The sequence below is a fragment of the Bos indicus x Bos taurus genome, chromosome 14 (genome assembly GCF_003369695.1).
Source record: "Bos indicus x Bos taurus breed Angus x Brahman F1 hybrid chromosome 14, Bos_hybrid_MaternalHap_v2.0, whole genome shotgun sequence".
NCBI classification, from domain to species: domain Eukaryota; kingdom Metazoa; phylum Chordata; class Mammalia; order Artiodactyla; family Bovidae; genus Bos; species Bos indicus x Bos taurus.
In genome coordinates, this window is record NC_040089.1 from 69,351,713 (window position 1) to 69,379,469 (window position 27,757).

The window sequence follows — 27,757 nt, forward strand, 5'->3', positions numbered from 1 at the left end:
GCGCATGCGCGGGGCGACGGGGCGCGCGCCCCGGGAAGGGATGGTGGGGGGGCGGTCCTCGCGTTGCTCCTGGAAACCACCGGTTGCCAGAACAACCCGGGAGCAAGACGTGAGAATACAAGATGGCGGAGGACCTAGACGAGCTCTTGGATGAGGTGGAGTCCAAGTTTTGCCGACCAGACCCACTGAGACTGGGTACGGTCGAGCGGCCCAGAGGCGGCGGAGGCGGCTTCTTCGGCCACGACCAGAACCGAGCCGAGGCGAAAGAGAATCTCAGGTTAACAGGCGGGAGGGGTGGACTGTTGTGGTGAAGCCTGCTCCAGGCCCTAAGGCCACCCCTCCGCCTCCAGACCGAAAAAACCGTACTCCCACCCGCCCCTCCCACGACCTCCAGCTCCTCTCCGTGTTCCGGCTCAGACCCTCACTCCCTCACTCCCCGGGGCCGCACGTACTCCCACGCCTCGTCCTCGAGGATCTTAGCATCTCTCCCCGAGGCCCGACTCCGCCCCCCCGAGCAGGCCCCGCCTCTGAGAACCCGCGGCTTCCCCAGGTCTGTTCCACCCGGACACATCCCCGCGGCTTCCAGGGGGTCAGAGGGGGTGCATCTTAGGCCCCTGCTCTCGAACCCTGAGGGAGTCACGGTGACCCGGGCCTCCGTGTGCGTGAATGATTCTCGTCCCCTTTTCAGGTGCGGGGACCCCATTCCCCAGGCAGAACAATCCTTGGGCCAGTTGCTGGAGAAAACGTTTGCATTCTGGTCCATCATTAGTTATTGTTGTTGTTGTTGTTTTTCCCTTTGAAGCTCAGAATTGAATGAGGTTGGATTTAGGAAAAAAGATTTAGTTATTGGTCACACTCTATTAATCCCACCACCATCCTTCTACCCAGGGCCCCAACTAAGGGTCGCAGAGGATCTCAGGCATCCAAATTGAAATTTGGGGAAATTTCTTAAAGTTTTGGTTTTTGATCTAAAAAAGTATCTTTCATATTTGTCAGTCTTTTTTTTTTCCTATGTAATTATTAAATAGCAATGACTTTCTTATCTCCACTTCCCCTCAATTCCATTTTTGCCAGAGTGAGTATAGGCCTTCAAAGTGATAACTTGGGAGGCTCTGCAACAACTCTTGCTTGAATCTCTTAGAAACCCTTGTGGAATTACACGGAGGCAGCTTTGGAACAAACCAAGAGAGTCAGTCTTGTTCATTTATGGTTGCGTCTGTGGATTCTGTTTTGTTTTTGTGCACCTCTATGTGATTTCCCAGAGCCCGGCACCATTGCTACCCAATTTACTAGCTTTACCTCCAATGACAGATGTTTGTTTAAAAACTCGCCTTCACAATAAAAACATTCCAAAGAGTCTAAAGTTCAGAAACAGAAGCTCTAAAAATTAGTTGAGTGCTGGGCAGCATTCTAAGAAATAAATGTTGAGCCAACTAAAATGACTGCTTTGAATGGGCTAAGGCTCACTTGACTGTATATGCAAATATCACTCTCATTAATTTGTATATTGTTATCTTGAAGGCTGGACATCCTTCTATACTGATTTCCAGCAGATCTACCATTCCTGTCCTACAGCAGTGTTAGCTTGCAGTTTCTTTGTTCTTTTTATTCACTCCTTTGAGCGTGGAAAGAATTTATCAAAGAGCCTTCCAAGAGCCTATTCATCTTAGGAGAACTAGCACAGAGGGATAGGACGACTTGGAGCTAGCTGCTGAAAATGGTAAGGATTAGTAAGGTGGACAGATCCTTTCCAAGCACAGGTCCTTTTATGCCTCTGTCTGTAAAATCCATCCGTAATCCTAGTACCCCATCCCACCATACTAAATCAAATTCTTCAATAATACATTTACAGAAGCTGTAGCAAGCCAGTGCTACTGTTATTCACATGTTAAAACTTTTCACTTGGCAGTATATTTATAAAGGTAAACTGCACAGAAAGCACCAACAAAGACCCTAAACTTAAATATAAATGCAATATATAATGTCAAACATTAAAATTTTATCCTGAGCCAAGATTGATACCAGAAAGTTAGGAACGTACTTATATTATGAATTTATTAATAGGAGACTATCTGCCAATTGTACAGTGATTTAGCCTGTATCTCTTTTTCTTAAAAGAGTTAAAATACTGGAACTGTGTCTTTAAAATGACAGTTCTGCAACTAATACATGACTATGCCACATCTGGATATCAGGAACAGCTGCTAATATAAACAGTCAGAACATAGCAATTTGATGAAGACTTCAAAATGATAAAGAGAAATATATGATTAGTTGTTTTTTTTTTTAAAAAGACTGATGTGAGTTGAAATGCAATAAGAATAATGTGGTTCAGGATGATACAGATGGGGAATATTTACAGATAATATCATAACCTCCTAGATAATAGGTATAATAATAACCAACATTTATTGAATCCTTTCTGTATACTAAGAGCCTTATGTGTGTTTTTTCATTTAATTTCCAAATCCTTATGAAGTGAATGCTATTATTACACTCATTTAACTGACCAAATCAAGACTTAGAAAAATAGTTACTTGCCCAAGTTCATGTTTCCAAGTCTACTAGGACATTGTACACCTAGATATAAGCTTTTTTGTATACCTTTCACATTTAATTGTGGTTCAAGTGTTAAACCCCAATTGTCTGTATTATGTAGAATATGTATTTTATTTTTGACAGAAACTATATTTTAAATCAAGATTCAATATAAGAAGCAAAATCAGAGAACCAATAGCTATTTATTAACCTTTGATAAAGATTATTGTATTGTAGCATCAAAAAACCAAACAACATTATATTGTCCTTTAAAATGTATATGCTTTCTCAGTGAAATGATGGCATTTTTTTCCCACTTCTATAGGAAAACATAGGTAAGCATAGACGTCATAAAATTGTGTGCTCTAATAACAGACCAGTCTTAATGTAAGCTGGTAGCTCAAACCCCTAACAGTACTGAGTAGACTGGTAACATCTGAATGCATCTGATTCTTGAAATTGTGAAACTGCAGGGGAGAAGGGAATCCAGAGAGAACATCCTGAAAACCAAAGGAGAGAATTTCTCAGGGACATTTTAGCAACCTGCTGTCACAATAGAAATTGAAGGAATTGGTGTCAGGTGCTTCTGAAAGATTAAAAGGATTGTTACTGAGCAAGGCCATTGAATGTAATGATTTGGGCAGTAGAGACTTTGGGGGCAAAAAAGGAGTTTCATTGTAGCTGAGGGATATAGAGGCCAGAGGCAGCATATTACACCTGGAGGAAGTTTTAAGTAGTTGTCTAGATCTGCTTGTTACGTACAAAATGTCTGAGGTTCTGTGTGCTTAGTCACTTAATCGTGTCTGACTCTTTGAGACCCCATGGACTGCAGCCCACCAGGCTCCTCTGTCCACGAAGATTCTCCAGCAAGAATACTGGAATAGGTTGCCATGCCCTCTTCCAGGGCATCTTCCCAACCCAGGGATGGAACCCAGGTCTCCCACATTGCAGGCAGATTCTTTACCATCTGAGCCGCCAGGGGAGCCCAAGAAACAAACACTTTACCCTCTGAGCCACCAGGGAAGCCAAGAATAGTGGCATGGGTAGTCTATCCCTTCTCCAGGGGAAATTCCCAACCCAGGAATCGAACCATGGTCTCCTGCATTGCAGGCGATTCAGAGAGATTAAATATTGGGTTGGCCAAAAAGTTCATTTGGGTTTTTCCACAACAGCTTATGGAAATTTAATTTAAGCTTAAATTCCATAAGCTTAATTTAAACTAGGTGGATAGTTCTCAACTGTTGATGACTTTACCACTCAAGGGGCATTTGACAACAGCATTTTTTGATTGTCACAATTGAGGAAGGGTGTGCTACTGGCATCTAGCTGGTAGAAGTCAAAAATACTATAAAACATCCTACAGTGCACAAGCCTACCACTGTGACACACACATCAAAGAATGATCTGGTCCAAATGTCAGTATTGCTAAGGTTGAGAAACCCTCAGCCAGGTCACCAGCTGATGCTAAATCCAGTATATTAATACTTGTAAGGAGGTAGAATAATGGATAAAAACTACTCTTCAGTAGTGATAAGAGAGGGTGGCAGCTGCCAGAAGGTTTTTGGAGTGCTTCTGTGAAGAGGAAAGCATCCTTGGCAAGAAACCAGTATGGTGGTGGTTTAGTCGCTAAGTCATGTCTGACTCTTGTGACCCGATGGACTGTAGCCCGCCAGGCTCCTCAGTCCATGGAATTCTCCAGGCAAGGATACTGGAGTGGGTTGCCATTTCCTTCTCCAGGGGATCTTCCCAACCCAGGAATTGAACCCAGGTCTCCTGCATTGCAGGCAGATTCTTTACCAACTGAGCTATGAAGGAAATGTAGAGTGGAAAATAATAAAGGTAAAAGTTAGAAAGGGAAAAACTGAAAAGGCAGAGTCTATACAGAAATGGAGTCAGTCATTCAGTGTTAGCAGCCTCTGCATTCTCTTAAGTCAGGTAAGTATCACACGCTAAGCAGTATCAGGAGCTTCCCTGGTGGCTCAGCTGGTAAAAGAATCCACCTGCAATTCGGGAGACCTGGGTTCCCTCCCTGGGTTGGGAAGATCCCCTGGAGGAGGGCATGGCAACCCGCTCCAGTATTCTTGCCTGGAGAAGCCCCATGGACAGAGGAGCCTGGTGGGCTACAATCCATGGGGTCACAAAGAGTCGGACTCTGCGGAGTCACTACTGAGCGACTAAGCACAGCACAGCACAGCACAAATAGTATCAGAGACTATCAGGACTGTAGTCCTGATGTTAAAAATTTCAGAGCAAATACGTTTCTAGAAATAGACTGAAAAGCCTGTCTTTTAAAATAAATAATTTCATGATCCAGTGAAGTTATAAAGTACTAACGATGTATAGCATCTGTACAATAGCAACTCTGAAGAGAGTTAGTCTCCTTTACTGTTAGGTATCTTGAACTGCCCTAGATTCAATTCCAAGCCTCTCCCACTATTTATATGACCTTGGGCACGTTTTTTAATCTCTTCACATCTGTGTATTCAGTAAATGTTACTGAATTCCGTAACATTCAGTAATGTTACTGCTGCTGCTAAGTCGCTTCAGTCGTGTCCGACTCTGTGCAACCCCATAGACGGCAGCCCACCAGACTCCACCATCCCTGGGATTCTCCAGACAAGAATACTGGAGTGGGTTGCCATTTCCTTCTCCAACATCTAGTAAATGTTAGCTGTTAAATAGAAGTCCCATGCAGTAACAGTTTGTCAGTAATCCTATGATGGCTTTACCTGCAGAAGATAAAGAGGTAGCTGAGGTACTCCATCAAGCAACTAACACTGTTCTGTGTGGGTTTGTAATTGATCATTTGGTTATATAACCTTTGGCTCCTGTAGTAAAGAGACTATTATTTGACTTACAATGGAACTCTTAGGGGAAAATTAGACATATGAAAATTATCTTTGTGTATAATTCTCAGGTTCTACTTACAATTGTACATATTTTTTATTCTTAAATAAGTGGTTGATATAATTTAGAAAAGTACATACCTACCTTTCTCTTATATATCATATGGCTTTAAATGTTATATTTTAAGTATGTAAAAGTACACATGTGAATTTGTACTCAATAAACTACATCTTTTTCTCAAGAAACTTGGGCTATGCCCATAGTACAAAAAAAAATTGCATCACAATTCTTTTGTTATCAACTCTAACAATAGACTTTATTGAAACAAAACTCTTCAGATACTTGGCTGACTTTATCTGCACTTAAGCTTCAAATGTTTTCTTGGTTTTTTTTTTTGTTGTTGTTGTTGTTTGTTTTTTCAGATCAGCAGAAACATTTGAAAAAGAAGATGATCTTGACAGTCTCATTAATGAAATATTTGAAGAGCCCCACTTTGACAAAAAACACTTTGTAAGTAAAGTGTCATAAAGGTAACAGCAATTCTTTCATTATCTCAAGACATGTTTAGAATAATCTAAAAGCTTATAGAATTTACAAGTATCTATAGTCCTGAATTATGAGAAGTAAAATTGTTTAAAGAAATTATTCCACTTAGATTTATACAGGAAAAAAGTATTAGAAACTGTGTGTGTTTTGCTGTTTATTTCTCATCAAGAATGATAAATTAGAAAAGGCGTTGAACAAAATGCAACTTACAGATGAAGTTGATTACTTGCATTTATTTGTAGACTCTAAGAGCACTCTGCTAAAAGATTAAAATCAGCTTGCATTATAGGAATGTGCTTAGCATCTCAGATGCTTTGCCATTGCTCTCATCCCTGAACTAATGAGTTAGTTGGTAATATTTTAATTTTTTAAATACTTGTGTATCTATGACAACTTTTTAAAAGCTTGTAAAATAATGTAACAGCCACCTGTATATTTACTACTCATACTGAACATACTCTAACATTTTCCCAGATTTACTTCTTTGTTGTTTTTTTTTTTGGCCACGCTGCGTGGCTTGCGGGATTTTAGTTCCCCCTCTGGGAATTGAACCCGGGCCAAAGTAGTGAAGGTGCCACTGAACTACCAGAAGCTATGTATCTTCAGATCAAGGCATTTCAGAAAGAGAAGGAAGTACTTTTCTAAAGAAGTATTAGAGAAGATAATTTGAAACAAAAGTAGGTTTTATAATCATGAAGAAATACACTTTTACACATTTCTTCTGTGTGCTCCCTTTTTTTTGAGGATAAGGAAACAGATTTTATTTAGCTATTTGGCTGCACGTTGCAGCATGCAGAATCTTAGTGCCCCGACGAGGGGCTGAACCCATACCCCTTGCTTTCAGAGCTTGAAATCTTAACCACTGGACCACCAGGGAAGTCCTTGTATGCTCCCTTTTTGAAGTTAGTGATTATATTCAGTTTTCCAACCTGCAGGAGAGAAAGCAACCCAAGTAAACTTCTGGAAAAAAGCAGGTTGATGTCAAACATTGATTGGATGAGAAAAGAAGTGTGTGAATTGCCAGTCCATGCCCAGCTTGTCCTAAGAGGCCAGATTATGCTCCTGAGAACAATACTCCCTCCCCCATTGCTCACCCATTGCGTTGTTTTTCTTTCTTTTTTTTTTTTAGTTAAAGTATAGTTGACTTACAGTATTATGTTATTTGCCAGTTATTTTGTTCATTAACTATTTTCAGACTCACCCAAGAAAGCCCGGCAACAGCTGCAGCTGTCCCAGTGTGCCAGCTTTGAGTCATAAACGCGAGCCAGGATGGCACATGGAGCATGCTTCCAAAGACAAAAAGAGACTCAGGCACATTAGTATTTGTCAGATATGCACCAAAAATGTTTCCAGTTCTGTTTAACAAAAGAGTTAAGGGAAAATAGTAAAACAAAGTATTTTGCCTCCATTAAATTTCCTCACCTACTAGGTAAATGATAGCATGTCTCCGCATAGTTTAAATCGCCTTTTCTCCTTCTCATTTCCTCTCCTTGGCGGTGGTCCTAGGATGTGGTTGGCTTATGTTGTTTGGTACCTTATACCAGTTAACACTTAATAAATGCTTGCTAATGATGACGTTATGTAACCATATAGGAACTACTGTATGGCTGTGACTAGGTAGCTCTACATTTTCATTGAATATCTAATGGTTGATACCATTCCGTTTGATCAAAACTAATATTCCTGAAGTTACCCAGGAGTTTGGTTAATTTATTTTTAGTTCAGGTGAGTACCGTTTACAGCCTTTAAAATGAGTCTGAGGTTTTTTTCCTCAATTGCATTTTTCCAGGATGAAGTTTTAAATAGCAGATCCTTCATATTAAATCATTGAACTCTAGTATTAACTGAAGAGTTATAAAGTGACTCTAAATCTTAGCTTGCTAATAATGGCAGTATGTCAATTTTCTAGACTAAATGTTAGAGTAGTAATTTGTAAATTCCTCAGGGAGGTCTACTTCCCTTTTGCTTTTAAAAGGTTTTGATCATTGTTTTTATTTCTGAAACTTTAAAATCATAGGAAATTTTTATTTAAGCCATTTTAAAATACTTTTGTTACAAAATAACGAATATTAGTTTTCATGTTACAATTATCCAAGTTACCTGTGGTCTTTTATTATTTTGGTTTTTTTAACAGAAATTAAAATCTAAATCTTCAGGTAACACATCTGTCAGAGCTTCCATTCAAGGCCTTGGTAAAAGGTAAGTCGGGATTGCTTCAGTGAATTACACCCACTGCTAAGCATGGTCTAGTAGATTTTGTTACCATTTACCAACATTGAGCAACAAAGCACTGGTTAGTTTTCAGGGGAAAGACCCAATAGCAGCATTTTCCGTGCTCTTCTGGTCTATGACTCCTTAGTGCAAAGGAACTTAAATGGGAGGTTATTGCTGTTGTAAATAATTTTCTGCTGTGTAAAAAAAAGTGTGAACAGTTTCTCAGAATTAATGTGCTGTTACACTCTTCAGTATTTACTTTGTCCCCTACATTATTTGGCAAACACATTTTCCTCTGACTCATTTTAACTCTTTGAGTGGTTCTGAATGTGCAGGTTTTATCCAATAAAGCACTGACCCTGGAATGAATACCTCTTCATTGTAATAGTTGACTTGCTCAGGAAAATATACAATTTGATTTCAAGAATGTAGAGTCAATGAGGCCAAATTGACTTCTCATGCTTCTTTTATGGTTTGGTTTGGTTTTCTCCCCTCTGTTGAACATGTCTAGCTGCAGTCCAGTGTACATTGGCGGAAGCACTGTTCCGTGTGGGATTGGGACAAATGCTTCACCAAGGTAAGATGTCAGAAATACATTAACGTTAATTAGGTCTTTCCAAATTGATACCCTGTTGAAACATAGTTCTTATCATCTTGGCATGAGTCTGTTTCATCATAAGAGGTATGTTTTGTTAGCCAGTCCAAGGACACTTTACTGAAATGTGTATTATTCGTAGGGGATAGTGTGAAAGCTTGATGTTGGGTATGTGTTGTTCATTGTGTTGACACCTTCTCTAAGATCACTTGAAGTGCCTGGCTCACTTCCATCCCAGCTTGGTTTCCACAGGACACCAGGAGCTGAGCTTCTGCTCCGCCCTGTTTCCTCCAGGCACTGGAAGCCAGTGCGTGGACAGGAGGACAGTCAGCCATGTGCTGTATGATGTGCCGTGCACCCTGCCTTGGCCAAGCAGCGTGAGAAGCTGTGGGTCTGGAGTACCCAGAGTTCTGAAGCAGAGTCTCTTGATTCTACATATTTCAAAAGCAGAAGCCCTCCTTTTGGCGTCTCTTCCCCAGCCCACCTTTTACCCAGTGTCTCACTCAGGACCTGGTTCGGGGTGGTCTTACAGTCACGGTGCTGCCTGTCCCAAGCCCCCGCAGCCTCAGACTCCCACTCCGCTGTCATTTGTCATAAAGTGGGGAAACAGACTGATCTTTAGTGAATCTTTTTTTATTTAAGTATAGTTGTTTACAATGTTGTTAATTTCTCCCGTCCAGCAAAGTGATTCAATTATACATATATATGCCTTCTTTTTCATACTCTTTTCTATTATGGTTTATCACAGAATACTGAATATATTTCCCTATGCTATACAGCAGGAGTACCTTGTTGTTTATCCATTTATATATAACAGTTTTTGTCTGCTAGTCCCAGATTCCCAAGCCGTTTCCCCCACCCCTTCTCCTTGACGCCCGTAAGTCTGTCCTCTTGTCTGAGTCTATTTCTGTTATGAAGATGAGTTCATTTGTGTCACATTTTAGAGTCCACATATAAGTGACATCATACGGTATTTGTTTTTCTCTTTCTAACTTCATTTAGTATGATTATCTCTGGGCCCATCCATGCTACTGCAAATGGTATTATTTTGTTCTTTGTCATGGCTGAGTAGTATTCCATTATGTATATGTGAAGTGAAATGAAGTTGCTCAGTCGTGTCCAACTCTTTGCAACCCTGTGGACTCTGGCCTACCAGGCTCCTCCATCCATGTTATTTTCCAGGCAAGAGTACTGGAGTGGGTTGCCGTTTCCTTCTCCAGGGGATCTTCCTGACCCATGGATGGAACCCAGGTCTCCCGCATTGTAGGCAGATGCTTTACCATCTGAGCCACCAGGGAAGTCCATTGTGTTTATGTGCCACATCTTTATCCATTCATCTCTCAGTAGACATTTAGGTTGTTTCCATGTGTTGTTTATTATTAAATAGTTCAGCAAATCATTTTACTCTCCTGATAAATTTGGTTCTACTTTTACAGAAGCCTACTTAACTAAATTATTATGTTTTGTCTAATTATTTCTAAAACACTTTTTCATTTTCTGGTAATTTTTTAAGAAATGAAAGACTGTGCTATATGACAACACAATCACACTTCAGGAGAGATAATCATTGTACTAAATAATAAAAGTGGGATCCAAAAAGACATTGTTGGAGGGTGCAGCTGGCCTAGACCTTGGAGGCTCAGAAAAAAGGGCTGTGGGAGGGAAACTGGGGATCTAGACCAGGAACACCAGGCCGTGGACAGGCTGCAGCAGCCCACAGGAAAGATGCTTGCTGTGAGGGCTGTAAATAAGTGTTGATAGCACCTGACTCATCCTGCATTGAGGACTGTCTGTACAAAGAATTAGAGACACAGACTGCCCTTAGAGAAGAATTCCGTCTGGTTGCTGTCAGTCCCGACTTACCTGTGTCAGCCCAGCTGGACTTGTCTCAGCCATTGCCAGACCACTCTGCCGTGGATCCAGGCTTCTCTCAACTCACCCATGAACTGTACAGCGAAGGTCTCCTAGTTACCATCCACTTATGTCTCCTGTAGTCTCAGCCACATAGAGCATCAAAGAAAAGATCCCTCACATACAGCCTTGAGCACCTCTCCCCTGTTCAGAAGGAAAATGAGAGCTGAAATCTGTCTCATATTAACTCTAAACTCATTGTTTGCCTTACCAAACTGGTGTCTTTGTTCTTCCTCTTCTTTTTTCAGTTGTTTTACCTCCAGTTGAAGCTTAGGTCAGATACTCTACTTCCAGTAGAACACTTGTAATTGCTTCTATTAATACTTTCCACTTAACATTTTTCTGCCTTTGAGTATTTTTACCTTTTTTCCCTGTCTAGAATGGAAAACACACATAGAATTTGCATTTATATGCCAGGTAAATGTTTATATTCACAGATCTTCTTCACCCATCATAAAGATATCAATCATTGACCACCCTCTTCATGATCCAAATCAGCACCCACTGAAAGATAAGCACGTACCTATTCCTGTGCATGTAAAACATTATATGTGCGAAGTACTTTATACTGTCCAGAGTACTTTTTTTGTGTATGTGTATTGGTTCATCTGCTCACAGGAAAAAACCAAGATGCAGATAGAACAAGAATTTTTAACCCCTTGTTGTAAATGAGGACATTGAAGCACTGGTATTATTTTCATTACACATATATTAATTCATCGTGTGCTTGCTGAGTCCCAGGTTTTAAGTGAACACCTTGTGACAAACAAATAAGTGGACACTTCCCTTCCCTCAGTGAGCTTTCAGTCTAGATAAGGAAAGAGACTTTAATTCTACAAATAACTATTTAATTTCCACATAATATGTAATGTAAAAGATAAGTACAGGATACTATACACATGGATAATGGGCATTCTAACTAATATGAAAGGTTAGGGAATGCTTTCCTAAGCTAATAATATTTAATCAGACTGTGATGTGGTAAGTAGGAATTAAGCAAAGAGAGGGGAGCATTGGCACCACCGTGTTAAATGAGGACGCACCACATTAGACGGGCATACCACACTAGGCGATCCTGAGCTGGAGAAGCTGGAGGTTCTGGAGGAAGGGAGCAGCCAGGTGAGCTGGAGTGTGGCGAGTGGGGGAAAGGGTGGCTCCGGAAGGAGCTGGAGAGGTAGTCAAGGGATGTTTGGTTTGGGTCCCTGAGGAGGATTTTAGAAACATAAGTCCTAGGGCAGTGGAAGCCGTTGGGTTGTTAGATTTGTTTTTTGTTTTGTTTTAAGCAAATAAAAGTGACATAATCATATTTGTGTTTCTAAAGAAATTTTGGTTCTAGAATAGAAAATGGATTGGAACTTGGAAGGACAAGACAGGAGGGAACGCTGGAAGACCAGTCAACAAGCAGTAGTTAGCAGTGGTCCAGGAGAGAGACAGCGGTAGCCGCGGTGACCTACGTACTGGCAGTGGCTGTAGGGAAAAGGGGTGTCACTTGAGATACTTAAAATATATAAATGACAGAATTCAGTGATTAAATGGCTATTGGAGGTCAGAGAGAAGGTTGTCAAAAATGACTCCCAAGTGCTGTTCCTTGCCCAAGGCAAGGACTCACCTGTGTAACTTGATTCCTAGTCCATTATGTTTTCTAGTATACCAGTTGATTATATAATGTATGCAAGAAGGAAGCTCTGTTCTTGTTTTCCAACTGCCCAAACAGCAAGACTCCCCAGTGCACTGTGTGGCTCTGACTGAGAACCTCAGAGTCTGTGCAGAAGACTGTATTGGGCTGTGTTTTGGACATTCCCACAGCTAACATCTTTTTACTTACTAGCCAGATAAAAGGACAAAGCCATTGGTGACACCTTCATGTTTGTATTTCCTCACATTTTAGAGGAAAGACCTGACAGGTATCTTTAATTGGAACCATGACTTTATGTTAGATATTCTTTTATATGTAGTTAGGAAAGAAAAATATATTTAAGCTCTGAAGACAAGCCCTGATGTACATGCCGAGGGTATAAAGGAAGGTCTGCTCTACCTGTTGAATCTGTTTAATTTGGGATAAAGCTCAGGTTTGAGAGTAATCCTGAATGATTTTAGAGTGTAAAGATTTGAGTCTTTTACCCAGCTGGTGGAAAGGAGGAAGAGTAATAGCAAAGCGTGGTGCCATTGATAAGGTATAGATAAAACCAAGGCGTCATTTTCAAGCCAAACTGAATTTTACCCTGCTCATTTTTTAAACTACTTGCAAGACTGGAGTATTCCATAGACTGGTACTAATTATGATCTAATAGAGTGAATCGTAGCAGCAGAATGATTTCTTAGCTGCAAGTTGGTTTTATGTTTCTCAGAGGACAGTGTTTGTAGGAAAATGTGGTAGTGTGAATAGATTTGAATAAACTACTAAATTTTAAATTAAAAAGCTGTATTTAACATTATGGTTGAAATTTTACACATACAAAATGTCAGGAAATTCTAAATTATAGTTCCCACAACAGCAGTAATTCAGCCAAATTGCACATATGTATTAAGGCATTAAAGTTAACACTCTGTGCAGTCATGTAATAAACTACATATGCATAAGAAAGCCAGTTATAGCAGCTTTGGGAACCATCATTTTGCATTTTCCTAACCTGTACATTCAAAATCCAAGTTCAAATGTGTACAAATATAAGTGTGTTGAATTTCCATATGTACAAATTCAATTTCATAGATTTCTAACAGTTCAAGAGAAAATATAGAATTGTTTTTCAAGCTTGTATAGATTTTAAATGTTTAGTTATTGTTATAATTAATATTTTTAGAAATATAAAGCATTATCAAACTTTCAGGCCAGAATATATTTGTAATTTTGAAGTTGACATATCTGAATTTTAGAGGGAAATAAATGAAAATAATATAATGATGGACTTTATAATTGTAGAAGTATTATATGTTTATTGAAAAAAAAAAAATGAAAATAATATAATGATGGACTTTATAATTGTAGAAGTATTATATGTTTATTGAAAAAAAACAAAAATGAAAATAATATAATGATGGACTTTATTTTTTAATTGTAGAAGTATTATATGTTTATTGAAAAAAAAAACAAAGGTCAAAGTGTATAAGGAGAAAGATAACAATCTCCTTCCAAACCTAGACAGGATACTAAAAAGCAGAGCCATCCCTTTGCCAACAAAAGTTCATATAGTCAAAGCTATGTTTTTTCCAGTAGTCACGTACAGATGGGAAAATTGAACCATAAAGAAGGCTGAGTGCCGAATAATTGATGCTTTCCAACTGAAGTGCTGGAGAAGACTCTTGAGAGTCCCTTGGACAGCAAGGAGATCAAACCAGTCAATCCTAAAGGAAATCAGCCCTAACTATTCATTGGAAGGACTGATTCTGAAACTGAAGCTTTACTACTTTGGCAACCTGATACAAAGAGCTGACTCATTAGAAAAGACCCTGATTCAAATGTATTATTTTTAATGGCAGAGTAATACTCCATTGTGTATTATGTACCACAGCTTTCTTATCCATTCATCTGCTGATGGACATCTAGATTGCTTCCATGTCTTGGCTATTAAAACAGTGCTGCCATGAACATTGGGGTACATGTGTCTTTTTCAATTCATGTTGATATTTGGCAAAACCAATACAATATTGTAAAGTTAAAAAATAAAATAAAAAAATTAAAAAGAAAAGACCCTGATGCTGGGAAAGATTGAAGGCAGGAGGAGAAGGGGACAACAGAGGAGGAGATGGTTGGATAGCATCACCGACTCTATGGACATGAGTTTGAACAAAGTCTTGGAGATGGTGAAGGACGGGGGGACCTGGCGTGCTGCAGTCCATGGGGTCACAAAGAGTCAGACAGGACTGAGTGACTGAACAACAGCAAAATGTTTTTATAAACTTATAAACACCTGTACAGGAAAATCTGGGCAGTAGTTTTTACAAAAACAGGATCATGCTATATATGTTATTGTGCACCTAGCTTTGTGCACCTTTAGGTCAATAAGTAAATGTAATTATCTCTCTTTATCAACTACCTGATATTCCATGGTATAAATGTTATTCAATCTTTTCCCTCTTGGATAGCTATACAGGTGATATCCTGTTTTTCTGCCATTTCAACAATATTGCAGTAGAAATTCTTGAGATATATGCCTATATTCTGGTACTTTTATTTGTAGAGTCCCCCAAACGGGATTGCTGTCACAACAGCTAGGTATAATTTTAATTTTAAATTATACTAAGATTTTCCCCAAAAGGTTATAAGTTCACATACCCACCAGAAATGTCTGAGAGTGCTAATTTTGGCTAACATAATTGGTTTAAATATATATTCCATAGTTGCTTTAAATTTTAATTCTTTATATAGTGTTTTAACTTTAACAAATGCTGTGTGCCACGCACTGTTACAAGCACTATCAGTATTAGCTTGGTTAGCTCCTACTAATTCTGAGCGTGTAAGTATTATCACCATTTAAGAGATAAGGAAACTGAGTCACAGAGAAGTTACTTGACTATAATTACACAGCTGGGGAATCAGCATTTGAACCTAGGCAATCCTGTCTGCACTCTTAACCACTCATCTATGCTACCTATATTAGTGAGAGTATATTTTAGGTTTTTTTTCATTTTTGTAGTTTGTAAGCACTGTTTGTCAGTATAAGTATTTGATTATGTGTTAAAGATGTTTTCTTTCACTCTGTTACTGGTCTTTTCACTTTGTTTTTGGTATCTTAGAAAACCCTTATTTCCTTATAATTTTTAGGTGATCAAATGTATCTATATTGATTCTAGTTTTAAAATACTTCAAACAATGGAGATTTCTTTAAAGTAAATCACAGTTACTATACAAGTCAAATTGTTTGCAGCAGCAATTACTAATTCTTACTGTATGTTATCGTTTTACTCCTGTCGTTACCGTATAGTACATGAATTTTGAGATCTGCTTGGCATTTCAGTTCCTCAGGTTGTCGCTGACTACCTGTTATGTGCTAAGTATCGCTTTAGCAGTTCTGTCCTGTCTCAGCAGCATTTGGCTCTTTACTGCATCTCTGCCATCAACATACAAGCCTGTTCTTTTTCCATCTTTTTTAAATATAAGCATTTCTTAATCCCACTTCCTTTACAACTACCACTTCATCTAAAGAAACTGCTTATATAGACATACCTTCCCAGTGAAACCTATGCAGACCACTGTATTTAAAATTATAGTACAGTTCCTCCCAGTGCTTCCAGTTTTATTGACTCGACTCTACTTTTTATTTTATTTAAAGCGTTTTTATCATCTAATATAGTATATTAGTTATTATAAGTATTGTTTATTCTCAAATTAGAATCTAAGCTATATGAGGACAGAATCTCACCAGCACATAGTAGGCTTTCAGTAAATATTTTTTAAGTGAGTGAATGAATACATTAATACAAAGTAGTGGGGAAACAGAAGCAAATAAGATATTGTCCCAGCACTTACAGGAGAAACAGATTCATTTCAATACAGTGTGGCAGTTCTGTGATAGAGGCATCCTGAAATTTCATTAGGAAGGGAAACACTTAAAAAGTTATCTTAAGTGAAGATCTACTCAGGTGCAATTTAAAAACTAAAAGGTCTACACATCAGTTTTTTTCTTTAAATCTGTAAATATATATGTGTACATATATATATATATATATATATATCAGTGTGTTAGATCTTAGTAAAATAGTAGGTTTATGCAGAAATTTAACCTAAAAATTCAAATAGGTAATCAGTCCATTAGTATAAAAACTTAGATTCATTTTTGTATTTCTGTTGTTTACTCAGTAATCTGTAATGTATGGTATAGTCTATGAATTAATCAGCAGATTTTCACATTTTTAAAATATTTTATTTATTTATTCGGCTGCACCAGGTCTTAGCTGCAGCATGTGGGATCATGGAGTCTTAGCCGCTGGACCACCAGGGAGGTCCCAGATTTAAACTTTTCAAATTTAAACTTACCAATCATTTCTAATGTACAGTTCTTTTTCTCTGAACAGAGCATGTGACCATCTGCGTTGTACAGCCTGTGATTTCTGGGTAGAAAGCTACGATGACTATAGGTGGGACAAATCATGTGATTACCTGTTTTTCAGGTATGTTCCTAAAAACTTCACTCTGTGAAAATGTACTTAATGCAATTTTATATTTCTTATTGTGCTGTGATGCCTCTTGGTGCCTTTGGCCAGACTCTGTGACCTGTGCTCTTTGATATTTTTCGCATCATCTCCTTTCCATCTGTGCTATCAGCCTAATTAAGGACATGTTAGTTCTGGACAAGAGCTCAGACGTAGCCTCCTCACTATTTTTCCTGAGTATAGTCTCTTCTTCCAGACCACCCTTCACTTGCTGAGAATTAAAGCATAACTCTGAGTATGCCATTCTCTTGCCCCAAACCCCTCTGCTTACAGAATAATGTCTAAATTCCTTAGCATGGCATATGAGACCCTCCACGAGTCAGTCCCCATCTGTCTGTCACCCAGCTTTGTTTGTCTTTCCACCATACAGTCTTCACCTTCACAAGATTATTATAGCTACGTCAGAGCACTCAGTGCTCCCATTCCCTGTGACTTGGTGTAAACTCTCCGCCTCTTGGGGTATCTTCCCACCATTTTATCTACCTAAACCCTACATGTCCCTCGGTACAATTCATTGCTCATTTTCCATGATTCCCTTACCACTCTCTCAACTTGGAATTAAACTCATCCTTTTTCATGTGGCCACAGCACTTTGTACCTGTTACAGTACTTAACTGTAATAAAAGGTTAAAAAACTCTTAGGTTGGTATATGTCTGACTCCCTCCTTGTGGTTGAGATAATGTTTTACTCATGTTTTTGTAATACTTACTGAATGCCTAATTTTTTTTTTTTTGGCTATACCTTGTGACATGTGGGATCTAGTTCCCTGACCAGGGATCAAACCTGAGCCCCCTGAATTAGGAGCTCAGAGTCTTAACCACAGGACTACCAGGGAAGTTCCATGAATGCCTAATATTTTTAAGTTATAAAAATATATTTGAAAAAAAATATATATATATATATATTTGAGCTATACCTTCACGTTTTCAAGTAAAAATTAAGGGCTAAAAATTAGTAAAGTACATACATCATGCATTTGGGGGCCCCCAGACCTGTGCCTAAACAAAGACTATATTTTCAGATACAAGTAATCAGAATTATTAGAGCACTCTTCTGTAGCATGGGAAACGGGTGAATGGCTTTCTTCACACTTTTCTGGTAGCTGTTCTCATGTAGATCTATAGGAGTCTCCTCTAGTGTTAATGTAAGAGTTTTTAAACTTTTCACATTAAAAAGTGTTCTGAAAATCTTGTGAAAACTTTGAATCCTCTCTATATATGCAAAGAAAAACTCAAATATGTAAATACATAGAAAAATTACAATTTGAGAGATTTCATGGTCCCCAACCCCAAAAAAGCCTAGTGTAATCCCCAAATCCAGGTCAGGAGCCCTTATTCCTGACCTGGATTTGTGTTAGTCCACTTTTTAATCCCATTGTTGGAAAAGTTAGCTTTTAATTTCAGATTCATTTCATCTTTTCTGACTTATCTAAGCCCTCTGCTATAGGCTTTCTTCTAGTTGATACAATGCATGGGGAATAGTCCACATATTTCACTAAGATGAACCGCCAATTTTTATAAAACTAGTATAATAGAATGTGTATACCATCAAAATGTCAATGAGCACAGGCATAAAGGAAGCTTGTTGGTGATGTAGTTGTACTTGAGGAGCTTTCAGTGTCTCCGAGTTATCAAGAGCAGTCGCAGTTGGTGTACTGTAGATCTGGTGGTGGTTGTGCTTACTCGCTCAGTCATGTCCTACTCTTTGTGACCCCATAGACTGTAGCCCGCCAGGCTCCTCTGTCCACAGAATTTTCCAGGCAAGAATGCTGCAGCAGGTTGCCATTTCTTACTCCAGGAGATCATCCCAAGCCAGGGATCGGACCCACATTTCTTGCATCTCCTGCATCAACAGGCAGGTTCTTTGCCACAAGCGCCACCTAGGAAGCCCATAGCTATGAGCAGCCTGGTTTTTAAAAACTACAGACTTCTAGATAGAGCTAGAAGATTCATTACACTATTAAAAATAGATGAATGGAACAAATAAAGGAGAGGCTGTGAATCCCCATCAGGATATAGATCATCGATATGATATTCTATAGAGCTTAACTGCTGCTGCTGCTGCTGCTAGGTCACATCAGTCGTGTCAGATCTGTGTGACCCCATAGAGGGCAGCCCACCAGGCTCCCGTCCCTGGGATTCTCCAGGCAAGAATACTGGAGTGGGTTGCCATTTCCTTCTCCAGTGCATGAAAGTGAAAGGGAAGTCGCATCAGTCGTGTCCGACTCTTCGCGACCCCATGGACTGTAGCCCACCAGGCTCCTCTGTCCATGGGACTTCCCAGGCAAGAGCACTGGAGTGGGGTGCCATTGCCTTCTCCGTAGAGCTTACTAGCATTTCTTTTCATCAGGCTTTCTTTAGGACCTAGTCTGTAGCGTTGTTAAATACCAGGCTCACAAGATGAATAGGACACAGTGCCTGCTCTCAAGCAGTGCTCAGTTTTGAGGAGAGACAGACTGTTACATCACGTGATAAATGTGAAAGAGGACTTTCACAGGGCAAGGTGGATGCATTCCACCCTGAGGTATCAGAAAAAGCCTCAGAGCCTTGAAGGATAACCAGGAGTTTGCCTGGCAAGCCATGTGGACACTGGTGGTCTTTTAGGGGATATTTTTAAAGACACAGGTGAAACCGCATGGTGTGTTTGGCAACTTCCAAGCAGTTTGGACTGTGTGGAGTTTTGAATATAAGAGCAGAACTTGGCAAGAGGTGAAGTAGGAGCAAGAGATCAAAAAGAGCAGAGGCATAGAAGAAGTGCTGAGGAATTTGGACTTAATTTTTTTAGGCAGTGGATAACCACTGAAGATTTTTAATCAGGGGATAGATCTGAATATTTGAGTTTACAAAAGATTGCTCACTATTTATGGGAACCAGATCAGTTTAGAATCACAGGAATTAGCGATTCCTAAGACCATGGCATCTGGTCCCATCACTTCATGGGAAATAGATGGGGAAACAGTGGAAACAGTGTCAGACTCTATTTTTCTGGGCTCCAAAATCACTGCAGATGATGATTGCAGCCATGAAATTAAAAGACACTTACTCCTTGGAAGGAAAGTTATGAACAACCTAGATAGCGTATTAAAAAGCAGAGACATTACTTTGCCAACAAAGATCCGTCTAGTCAAGGCTATGGTTTTTCCAGTGGTCGTGTAGGGATGTGAGAGTTGGACTATAAAGAAAGCTGAGCGCCAAAGAATTGATGCTTTTGAAGTGTGGTGTTAGAGAAGACTCTTGAGAGTCCCTGGGACTGCAAGGAGATCCAACCAGTCCATCCTAAAGGAGATCAGTCCTGAGTGTTCATTGGAAGGACTGATGCTGAAGCTGAAACTCCAATACTTTGGCCACCTCATGCGAAGAGTTGACTCATTGGAAAAGACCCTGATGCTGGGAAGGATTGGGGGCAGGAGGAGAAGGGGACGACAGAGGATGAGATGGCTGGATGGCATCACCGACTCGATGGACATGAGTTTGGGTGAACGCCAGGAGTTGGTGATGGACAGGGAGGCCTGGTGTGCTGCGGTTCATGGGGTCACAAAGAGTTGGACACGACTGAGCGACTGAACTGAACTGATTGTGGATATTGTGGTAATCCAGTGGGAAGGAAATGAGGATCTGAGTTATGACAGTGGGGAGGATAGACTAGAGATGGATTCAAGAGCTATTTTAGAGGTAATCCTTACTGGAAGATGAGAGACAAATGTCACTCAGGATGGGTCCTGGATTTCTGTCTTGGTTTACTAACATGGGCCACGATACAGTCCATTGATAGAATTTAAGAACAGTTTTGAAGGAGGTGTCTACACGTTCATTATGGGAGCTGATGAACCTGTGGCTCTGAAGCTCAGATAAGAAATGTCTGTACAGTGGTAGTCAGAACCATGAGACTGGAAGATGTTACCCAGAAAGGTGATTTGGAAACCTGTCAGTGAGTGCAGAGTTAAAGGCTTATTTAGTTAAGATAGGAGATGCTTTGGTGTTTTTATTGTGGAGGGGAGAGAAGACATTGGAAGGGGAGGTTATGTGAGTAGCAAGGTCCTGGAGGCTTTGGTGCAGAGTGCTGATGGAAGTGAGCTGTGGGTAGGAAGAGGCCTGCTCTGTGCCTGGGTAGAAGGTGGTCATATGCTGATGCTTTCGGGGGGAAAGCTAGGAAACGGAAGCCTTTTCACATCTCATTGCCTGGTTTTGTGAATGAAGATGTGATCTGCTTGAAAGTAGAGAAGTAGAGGGGAGATGAAACACTTGAGGAGGATGGGAAATGTTCACTGGGGAAACCAGAAGTAGGTGATGACTGAAGGCAATGTAAAAGTTCTAAGAGTATCCCAGAATGCCCAGCAGGACATTGGGAGCCATTCGTTTTTAGTGGTACCAATCTGTATGTTGGTTATACAGTAAAAACCCATTTAGTTGTTTCATTGTCCTTATCTTACAAGTGAGGGCAATAAGTGTAAGTAAGTAAGTAAGTAAGTGTAGCTTTGACAAGTTCTAGAACTGTCTAAAAGAAGTGTAAGCTATACTTGACCATCCTGCCGTAATAGCTAAATAAAATGCTCTTATTTTTCTATTAAATTGTATTTCCTTTATGGAAAATAATGATATTTTCTTTCGAAGCTTTTAAAATAATGCACTACTTGAAATGTATTAATTAGTTCCTTGGCTTCCGTGATTCCTGTTCCTGAACTCTGTAAGGATTCAATCCAATCAAGTGTCAGATGTTAAGTCTGTCAAAATATGTTATAGATTGAATAAAGGACACTTCTTCACATAGCCATTTAGTTTTAATCAAACATATTTAGCTTTGTTCAGCTGTTCTCTTTCCCATAAAACTTACTCATTCCTCCCCTATCTCACTGTAACCTTAGCTGAGTCGTTCAGCTGGTCAAAGTCTCAGTTTCCTGAAGTCAGACCCTTGGCCTTGGAAAGCCTCTCAGGTTTTTGTCAGCGTCAAACTTGTGCCTGAATTTTGTGCGATACTGCGTGTGGTGCCCGTTGGCCGCCAGAGGGCACTTTACATCCTGCTTTCCTTTGCAAACATGAAATAATAGCACTATCTTTTTTCTTTTAATTTGTACTGTATTTCATCATTTTTACTGTGTATTTTTTCATCATTCCACTTTGAATTTTTTCATCTTCTTTTGCCATGGAATAGTTACATTACATAAACTCAGTACATGAACTATGAAAATCATAGTTGATTTTCTGTTAATTTCTATGAATTAAATTTAACTTCTGTAGTCTTTTTTATAATAGCACCAAGTCAGATGGTTATCATTTTTCATGAGTTCTGCCCATTGACTCAATTATGTTAAAATTATTGACATTTATTTCAGGATAGGCTTTTTTTTTTCCTGATACTATAAGTGAATAAGAACAAATTGAAACAAATGAGATACAATATGAATTCAACACATAGAAATAACAAGCACTTTTTCTCTATTAATGAAAAATTTCCATAGTTAACATATCAGAAGCCTGTTCCTTTATGCCTCTTACATGCCCTCCATGTGCAAGCTTTTAAAATATGGCCCGGGTGAGCATTTGAGGTTGGAGATGAACCACCGTCTTTTCCACTGTTCTTACATCATGTGGTCTCTGATAGGACAAATCAGTGATTCTTCAGCTCTTTACGTCGCTGTGTTCTACAGCAGCCTAATAAACAGACAAAGGATTACCATTGTAAAATATTGCAACCCTCAGAAACCAAAGTGTATCTTCTGTTTTGCATGTGAAAACACGGAGTAGTTTAGTGTTTGGATGTTGTAAAGATTGGAAAATAAAGCAATGAGGATTTCTTTTTTTTTTTTAAGTCATTAAGCACTGAACAAAACTATTATACTAAAACCTTCTTGTTTTACCAACAGGAACAATATGCCAGAATTCCACAAATTAAAAACAAAGCTGGTAAAGAAGAAAGGAACACGAGCATACGCCTGCCAGTGCAGCTGGAAAGCTGTTGAAGAACTGACTGACCTTCAGACCGACCATCAGCTTCGCTGGGTTTGTGGCAAACACTAAGGATCCAGACGTCCTACATTCAGACAGCTGCACCCATGAGAGCAGTCTCCATTCATCGCCACGGTGTTTCGGTAAAGGCACATAGTGTCGTGCCCTTGGGAAAAGACAAAGTTCCATTTAATGGCTGTACAAATTGTCAAGGACTAAATGGACTTGGGAGGATAATGTGCTTTAACATTTTGGAATTATTCATTTTTGATATATGAGCATTTCACTTAGTAAGGTAACAGGTTATCCAAATACTTCTTTGCTAGGCTGTCTCCTGGAGTTTCATACAGATATATAGCCATTCACTAGTAATTGCCATACTCCTGACTGCTAATACACTTAGCATGAGTATTCCTCATTACAGAAGTTACAGGGGATAAAGCAGACCTTTGGCCCTGCAGAGAGGTCACTGAGAGGGGTATACATCACCTGCTCTGGTCAGATCTGCTGTTAGCAAAAATAATAATTTAGGCATGTCAGAATCCATATAGTCAGTGACTGATGAAAGGGTTTTCAAGAGTGTGGGCGAACTGTAGGTGAAAACACTGCCTGTGTCTGATGTTACTTCACAAACTCAAAGCAATTCTATGCACAACAGTTAGTATATATTACCAGTTTTAACTTATTTCTCCTCCTTTTGTTCATTTAGATATCAAAAGGTATCTAGTTTGTGTTTTAGCAAATATTCATTTCTATATTAAAAAAAGTTGTTTTGATGCACCTAAAACTACAAGGAAAAATCCTGATACAGATCATTGCTGGATTTACCAAGTACCTTCTTGCCTTTAATGCCCTAAAACTCCATTAAGTAAAGAGAACAGCAAGTAAGATATGAGAACAGCAAGTAAGATATTTTCTCAGGCAGCCTGTTGATTTTTCTGGTAGGATCAGGTTGACATGCTGTTCATTAGATAACTACATGAAAAGAGAAATAAAGCATAGCTGAACCAGCAGGTAACCTGTTGGGCTCCTTAATATGACTAAGACCTGAGGAATCCTACAAAGCAGCACATTTGGAAAAGCGGTTACCTCAAAATTACCAGCTCCCAGCCTCATCAGGAGATTCCAGTTTGCCAGACGCTCTTCACCCCATGTGTCTATTATGCAGTTCAGATATGTGACACAAGGCTTCCTTAAAGGGAGTAACCAAACACAGTTATGATCTGTTTAGTCTTATACTGAATCTGTTCCAACCATTTTACGCAAGCAAAGAAAGATCTGGTCATTAAAATCCTTTTCCTAACCGTGACACTTTTGCATATGTGTATAACTTGCTCTAGTAAGTCTAGTATTCTGATAGGATACCTCTCACTGGCAGATGCTCACATTCTTATATTAAGGATATGTTTACAGATCTTATCTTTCAATAAAAGTGTTTTATCCTCTAAAATTTTATCAGAAACATAGGAGGATCTGGGTTAAATTGCCTATTGCAAAAAATAGCAGAGCACCAAGATCCCCACATTCAGGACCTCATGGAATTTGGCACTTTTAGTCATAATGGTGATTTTTTTTTTAATTTAAACGAGCAAATTTACTAAATTATGGGTTTTAATTTTTTGCTTTTATTATTTCATTATAACTATTCTGTAACTTAGATATATTGCCCATGTTTAGCAGTCCGTAACATTATAGTTATAATAATTAATTCCCCAATGTCAGAACTGTGTAAATGAGTTCATATTTTTGTTGGCAATTTATTTTATAAGCTTTTTAATATTGTATAATCTTTAATCTAAAATGTAGAAAGTATATGTTTATATACAAATGAGTAGACTAGTACCAGTTGTATCTTATTAGCCAAAACGCAGCTACTTTACTGTCAATGTAGAAGAGTGTAGCTTGTAATCAATTATAATTTTTAAATGCAAAGTCTATAAAACTTTCAAGATGTTTTGCCCATTTGTTTTCAATATTTATAATAATTTTCTACTACCTTCAAGTATCTTATTTTTTTAATTAAAGTTTTATTGAAACACAGTATGTAACAAACCCACTTGTTCATCTAGTTGTGAGCCCTAGTGCTGGCTCAGTGCTTGGCAACATGGGGGCTCTTCGTTTCTGGCTCAGGGATCAAGCCTGAGTCTCCTGCATCACATGGATTCTTGACTGCTGGACCACCAGGAAGGTCCCAGCAAGTGTCTGTTTCTTATCAAGCCAGGTAGCTACTTTATTTGAACTCTGTTGTACTCACATACCTTTATCTTGCCCAGAAGTAAATAAATAATAAGTAGCTTTACTCTGTATTTAGGTGTATTTTTTTTGTTTTATAATAAATATTCAAATGGGGATTAATGTGATATAATTTTGATAATTTCCTTTAAAATATCAATTAAAAGTTTTGAGCCGTCCAGTCGAACAGAGAATGTATTTATCTGCATTGAGGAAGAGAAGCATGCCATGTTTCAGTGCCTGTGTAAGCATGTGTGTGTATGTGCACGTGTAAGAGAGTGTGGCAGCCAGAGGAACAGGTCTGAGCGTAGGAAGGAGCCTGCTGACAGTGGCCGGTGTCCATCCAGACCCATACGATGATGTCTGTACACCTAACACCCTCCTTTTCTTGGGCCAAAGAAATGCATCAAACTATGATTTTTAATGGTTTTCCCTCCTTTTCTTACTCACCTGATATTTTTTAATGTGGGAGGGAAGGGTCTTAAATCTAATAAGTATTGTAATGAAGCTTAATAGTAACTCAAATGCTGACTTTTTTTTCAGATGTTAGGTTTTAAACGAAATCTCTTATCAGCCACCATACTAGCTTTATGTATTGTTTAAGGTAATTCTGAAAGGAACGAAAAATTTCAAAATATACAGTCTCTTTTGAGGTTTTACATTGTATCACATTTATTTGGGTTTGTGACATCCGATGTACCCTATTTTAAAGTGTGGCATGGAATATATAGGTATGGTTGATAATTAAATTTTTTTTCAGACTTTCCCCAAGATGGGTGACAATATGAAGTGTTACAAGATCAGAGTTGGAAGTCATGTCCCTTGGAAAGCTACTTAACCTTGGGGCTTTATTTGCCTCATCTTTGTGAATGGTGATATCCCTTTTGTAAGCTTGTTGTGAAGATTAAATTATATACGTGTGAAAATGATATGACATAGTATGGTGTTCAGTTCAGAAAAAGTGCTTAATAAATGCTCTCACTCTTCTTCCTTCTATCTAAATTGTTACCACATGTTTCTTACAGTAAAGCATTTGATCACGTTTATTCATTCCCTAACATTCAATCTGTGAAAACCTACTCTGCTGTCATTTTATCTTATTTCTAGTAAATATAAACACGTCTAGCTTTATTTTCATGTAAGTGGAAATAACTTTCAAAAACACCCACTCACTCCAGCCTTCTCTTCCTGTCGACTTTAAACCAAATGAGCATAATGAAGGCCTCCCAGGCCTTTCACAGCATCTTTTTGGCTTCTTCTGCCTCCCTCCTCTTCCAACTAGACCTACAGCGCACCCACTGTTCCTTAGACTACTGCATGTTTTGCTGTCTTAATGTTCTTGCTCACCCTCATCTAATTCTATCAAAATTTGACTCATTTCTTAAAGTCTGTATTTTGTACATCAGTGGTTTTCATGGTGTTTTCCACTCTCAGAGAAGTCCCCTGGAGTCTTGCAGGGCGTCCACATGGTCAAACCTATTTTTGTAACACGAAGACGTTAATGCTTTTTCACGTTTTCACTTTGTTGACATTTAATACTGTGGTGGAGAGGCAGAGGAACCAGAGATCAAATTGCCAGCATTTGTTGGATCATAGAAAAAGCAAGAGAGTTGCAGAAAAACATCTGCTTCTGCTTTATTGACTATCCCAAAGCCTTTGACTGTGGATCACAACAAACTGTGGAAAATTCTTCGAAGAGATGGGAATACCAGACCACCTTACCTGCTTCCTGAGAAACCTGTATGCTGGTCAAAAAGCAACAGTTAGAACCCAACATGGGACAACGGACTGGTTCCAAATTGGGAAAGGAGTACATCAAGGCTGTATATTGTCACCCTGCTTGTTTAACTTACGTGCAGAGTACATCATGCGAAATGCCAGGCTGGATGAAGCACAAGCTGGAATCATGATTGCCAGGAGAAATGTTAATAACCTCAGATATGCACCCTTATGGCAGAAAGCAAAGAAGAACTAAAGAGCCTCTTGATGAAAGTAAAAGAGGAGAGTAAAAAAGCTGACTTAAAACTCAACATTCAAAAAACCAAGATCATGGCATTCTGTCCCATCACTGCATGGCAAATAGATGGGGAAACAGTGACAGACTTTCTTTTCTTGGGCTCCAAAATCACTGCAGATGGTGACTGTAGCCATGAAATTTAAAAAAGACACTTGTTCCTTGGAAGAAAAGTTATGACCAAGCTAGACAGCATGTTAAAAAGCAGAGACAATACTTTGCCAACAAAGGTCTGTCTAGTCAAGGCTATGGTTTTTCCAGTAGTCATGTATAGAAGTGAGAGTTGGACCATAAAGAAAGCTGAGCACCGAAGAATTGATGCTTTTGAACTGTGGTGTTGGAGAAGACTCTTGAGAGTCCCTTGGACTGCAGGGAGTCAAACCAGTCAGTCCTAAATGAAAACAACCCTGAATATTCATTGGAAGGACTGATGCTGAAGCTGAAGCTCCAATACTTTGGCCACGTGATGGGAAGAACTGACTCATATATAATTTCATTGCTAACACTAGCAAGCGGGTACTCTTTCTGCCCCCTTCTGATGCCTATGTCAGAAGCTTTCTCTATCTCCTTTATACTTAAATAAAACTTTATTACACACACACACACACACACACACACAAAAGACCCTGATGCTGGGAAAGATTGAAGACAGGAGAAGGGGACGACCGAGGGTGAGATGGTTGGATGGCATCACTGACTCGATGGACATCAATTTGAGCAAACTCTGGGATTTGGTGATGGACGGGGAAGCCTGACATGGTGCAGTC

General features: G+C 39.2%; 1 protein-coding gene across 1 annotated transcript; it reads left to right on the top strand.

Annotated features, from left to right (window-relative positions):
* Positions 1 to 25,905, top strand: C14H8orf37 (chromosome 14 C8orf37 homolog). The gene is made up of 6 exons (XM_027561500.1): positions 1 to 277; positions 5,808 to 5,895; positions 8,066 to 8,130; positions 8,657 to 8,722; positions 16,664 to 16,759; positions 22,663 to 25,905. Exons 1-6 carry the CDS (start codon positions 123 to 125, stop codon positions 22,814 to 22,816), a joined length of 624 nt encoding a protein of 207 aa, XP_027417301.1. The 5' UTR covers positions 1 to 122; the 3' UTR covers positions 22,817 to 25,905.
* Positions 25,906 to 27,757: the final 1,852 nt, after the last annotated feature.

Bases quoted from the DNA above. Each gene is read 5' to 3' on its own strand.
- C14H8orf37 (XM_027561500.1), top strand. From the start codon at position 123: ATGGCGGAGGACCTAGACGAGCTCTTGGATGAGGTGGAGTCCAAGTTT. The intron at 8,131-8,656 runs GTAAGTCGGGAT...GAACATGTCTAG, and splicing joins ATTCAAGGCCTTGGTAAAAG to CTGCAGTCCAGTGTACATTG. The intron at 8,723-16,663 runs GTAAGATGTCAG...TTCTCTGAACAG, and splicing joins GGGACAAATGCTTCACCAAG to AGCATGTGACCATCTGCGTT.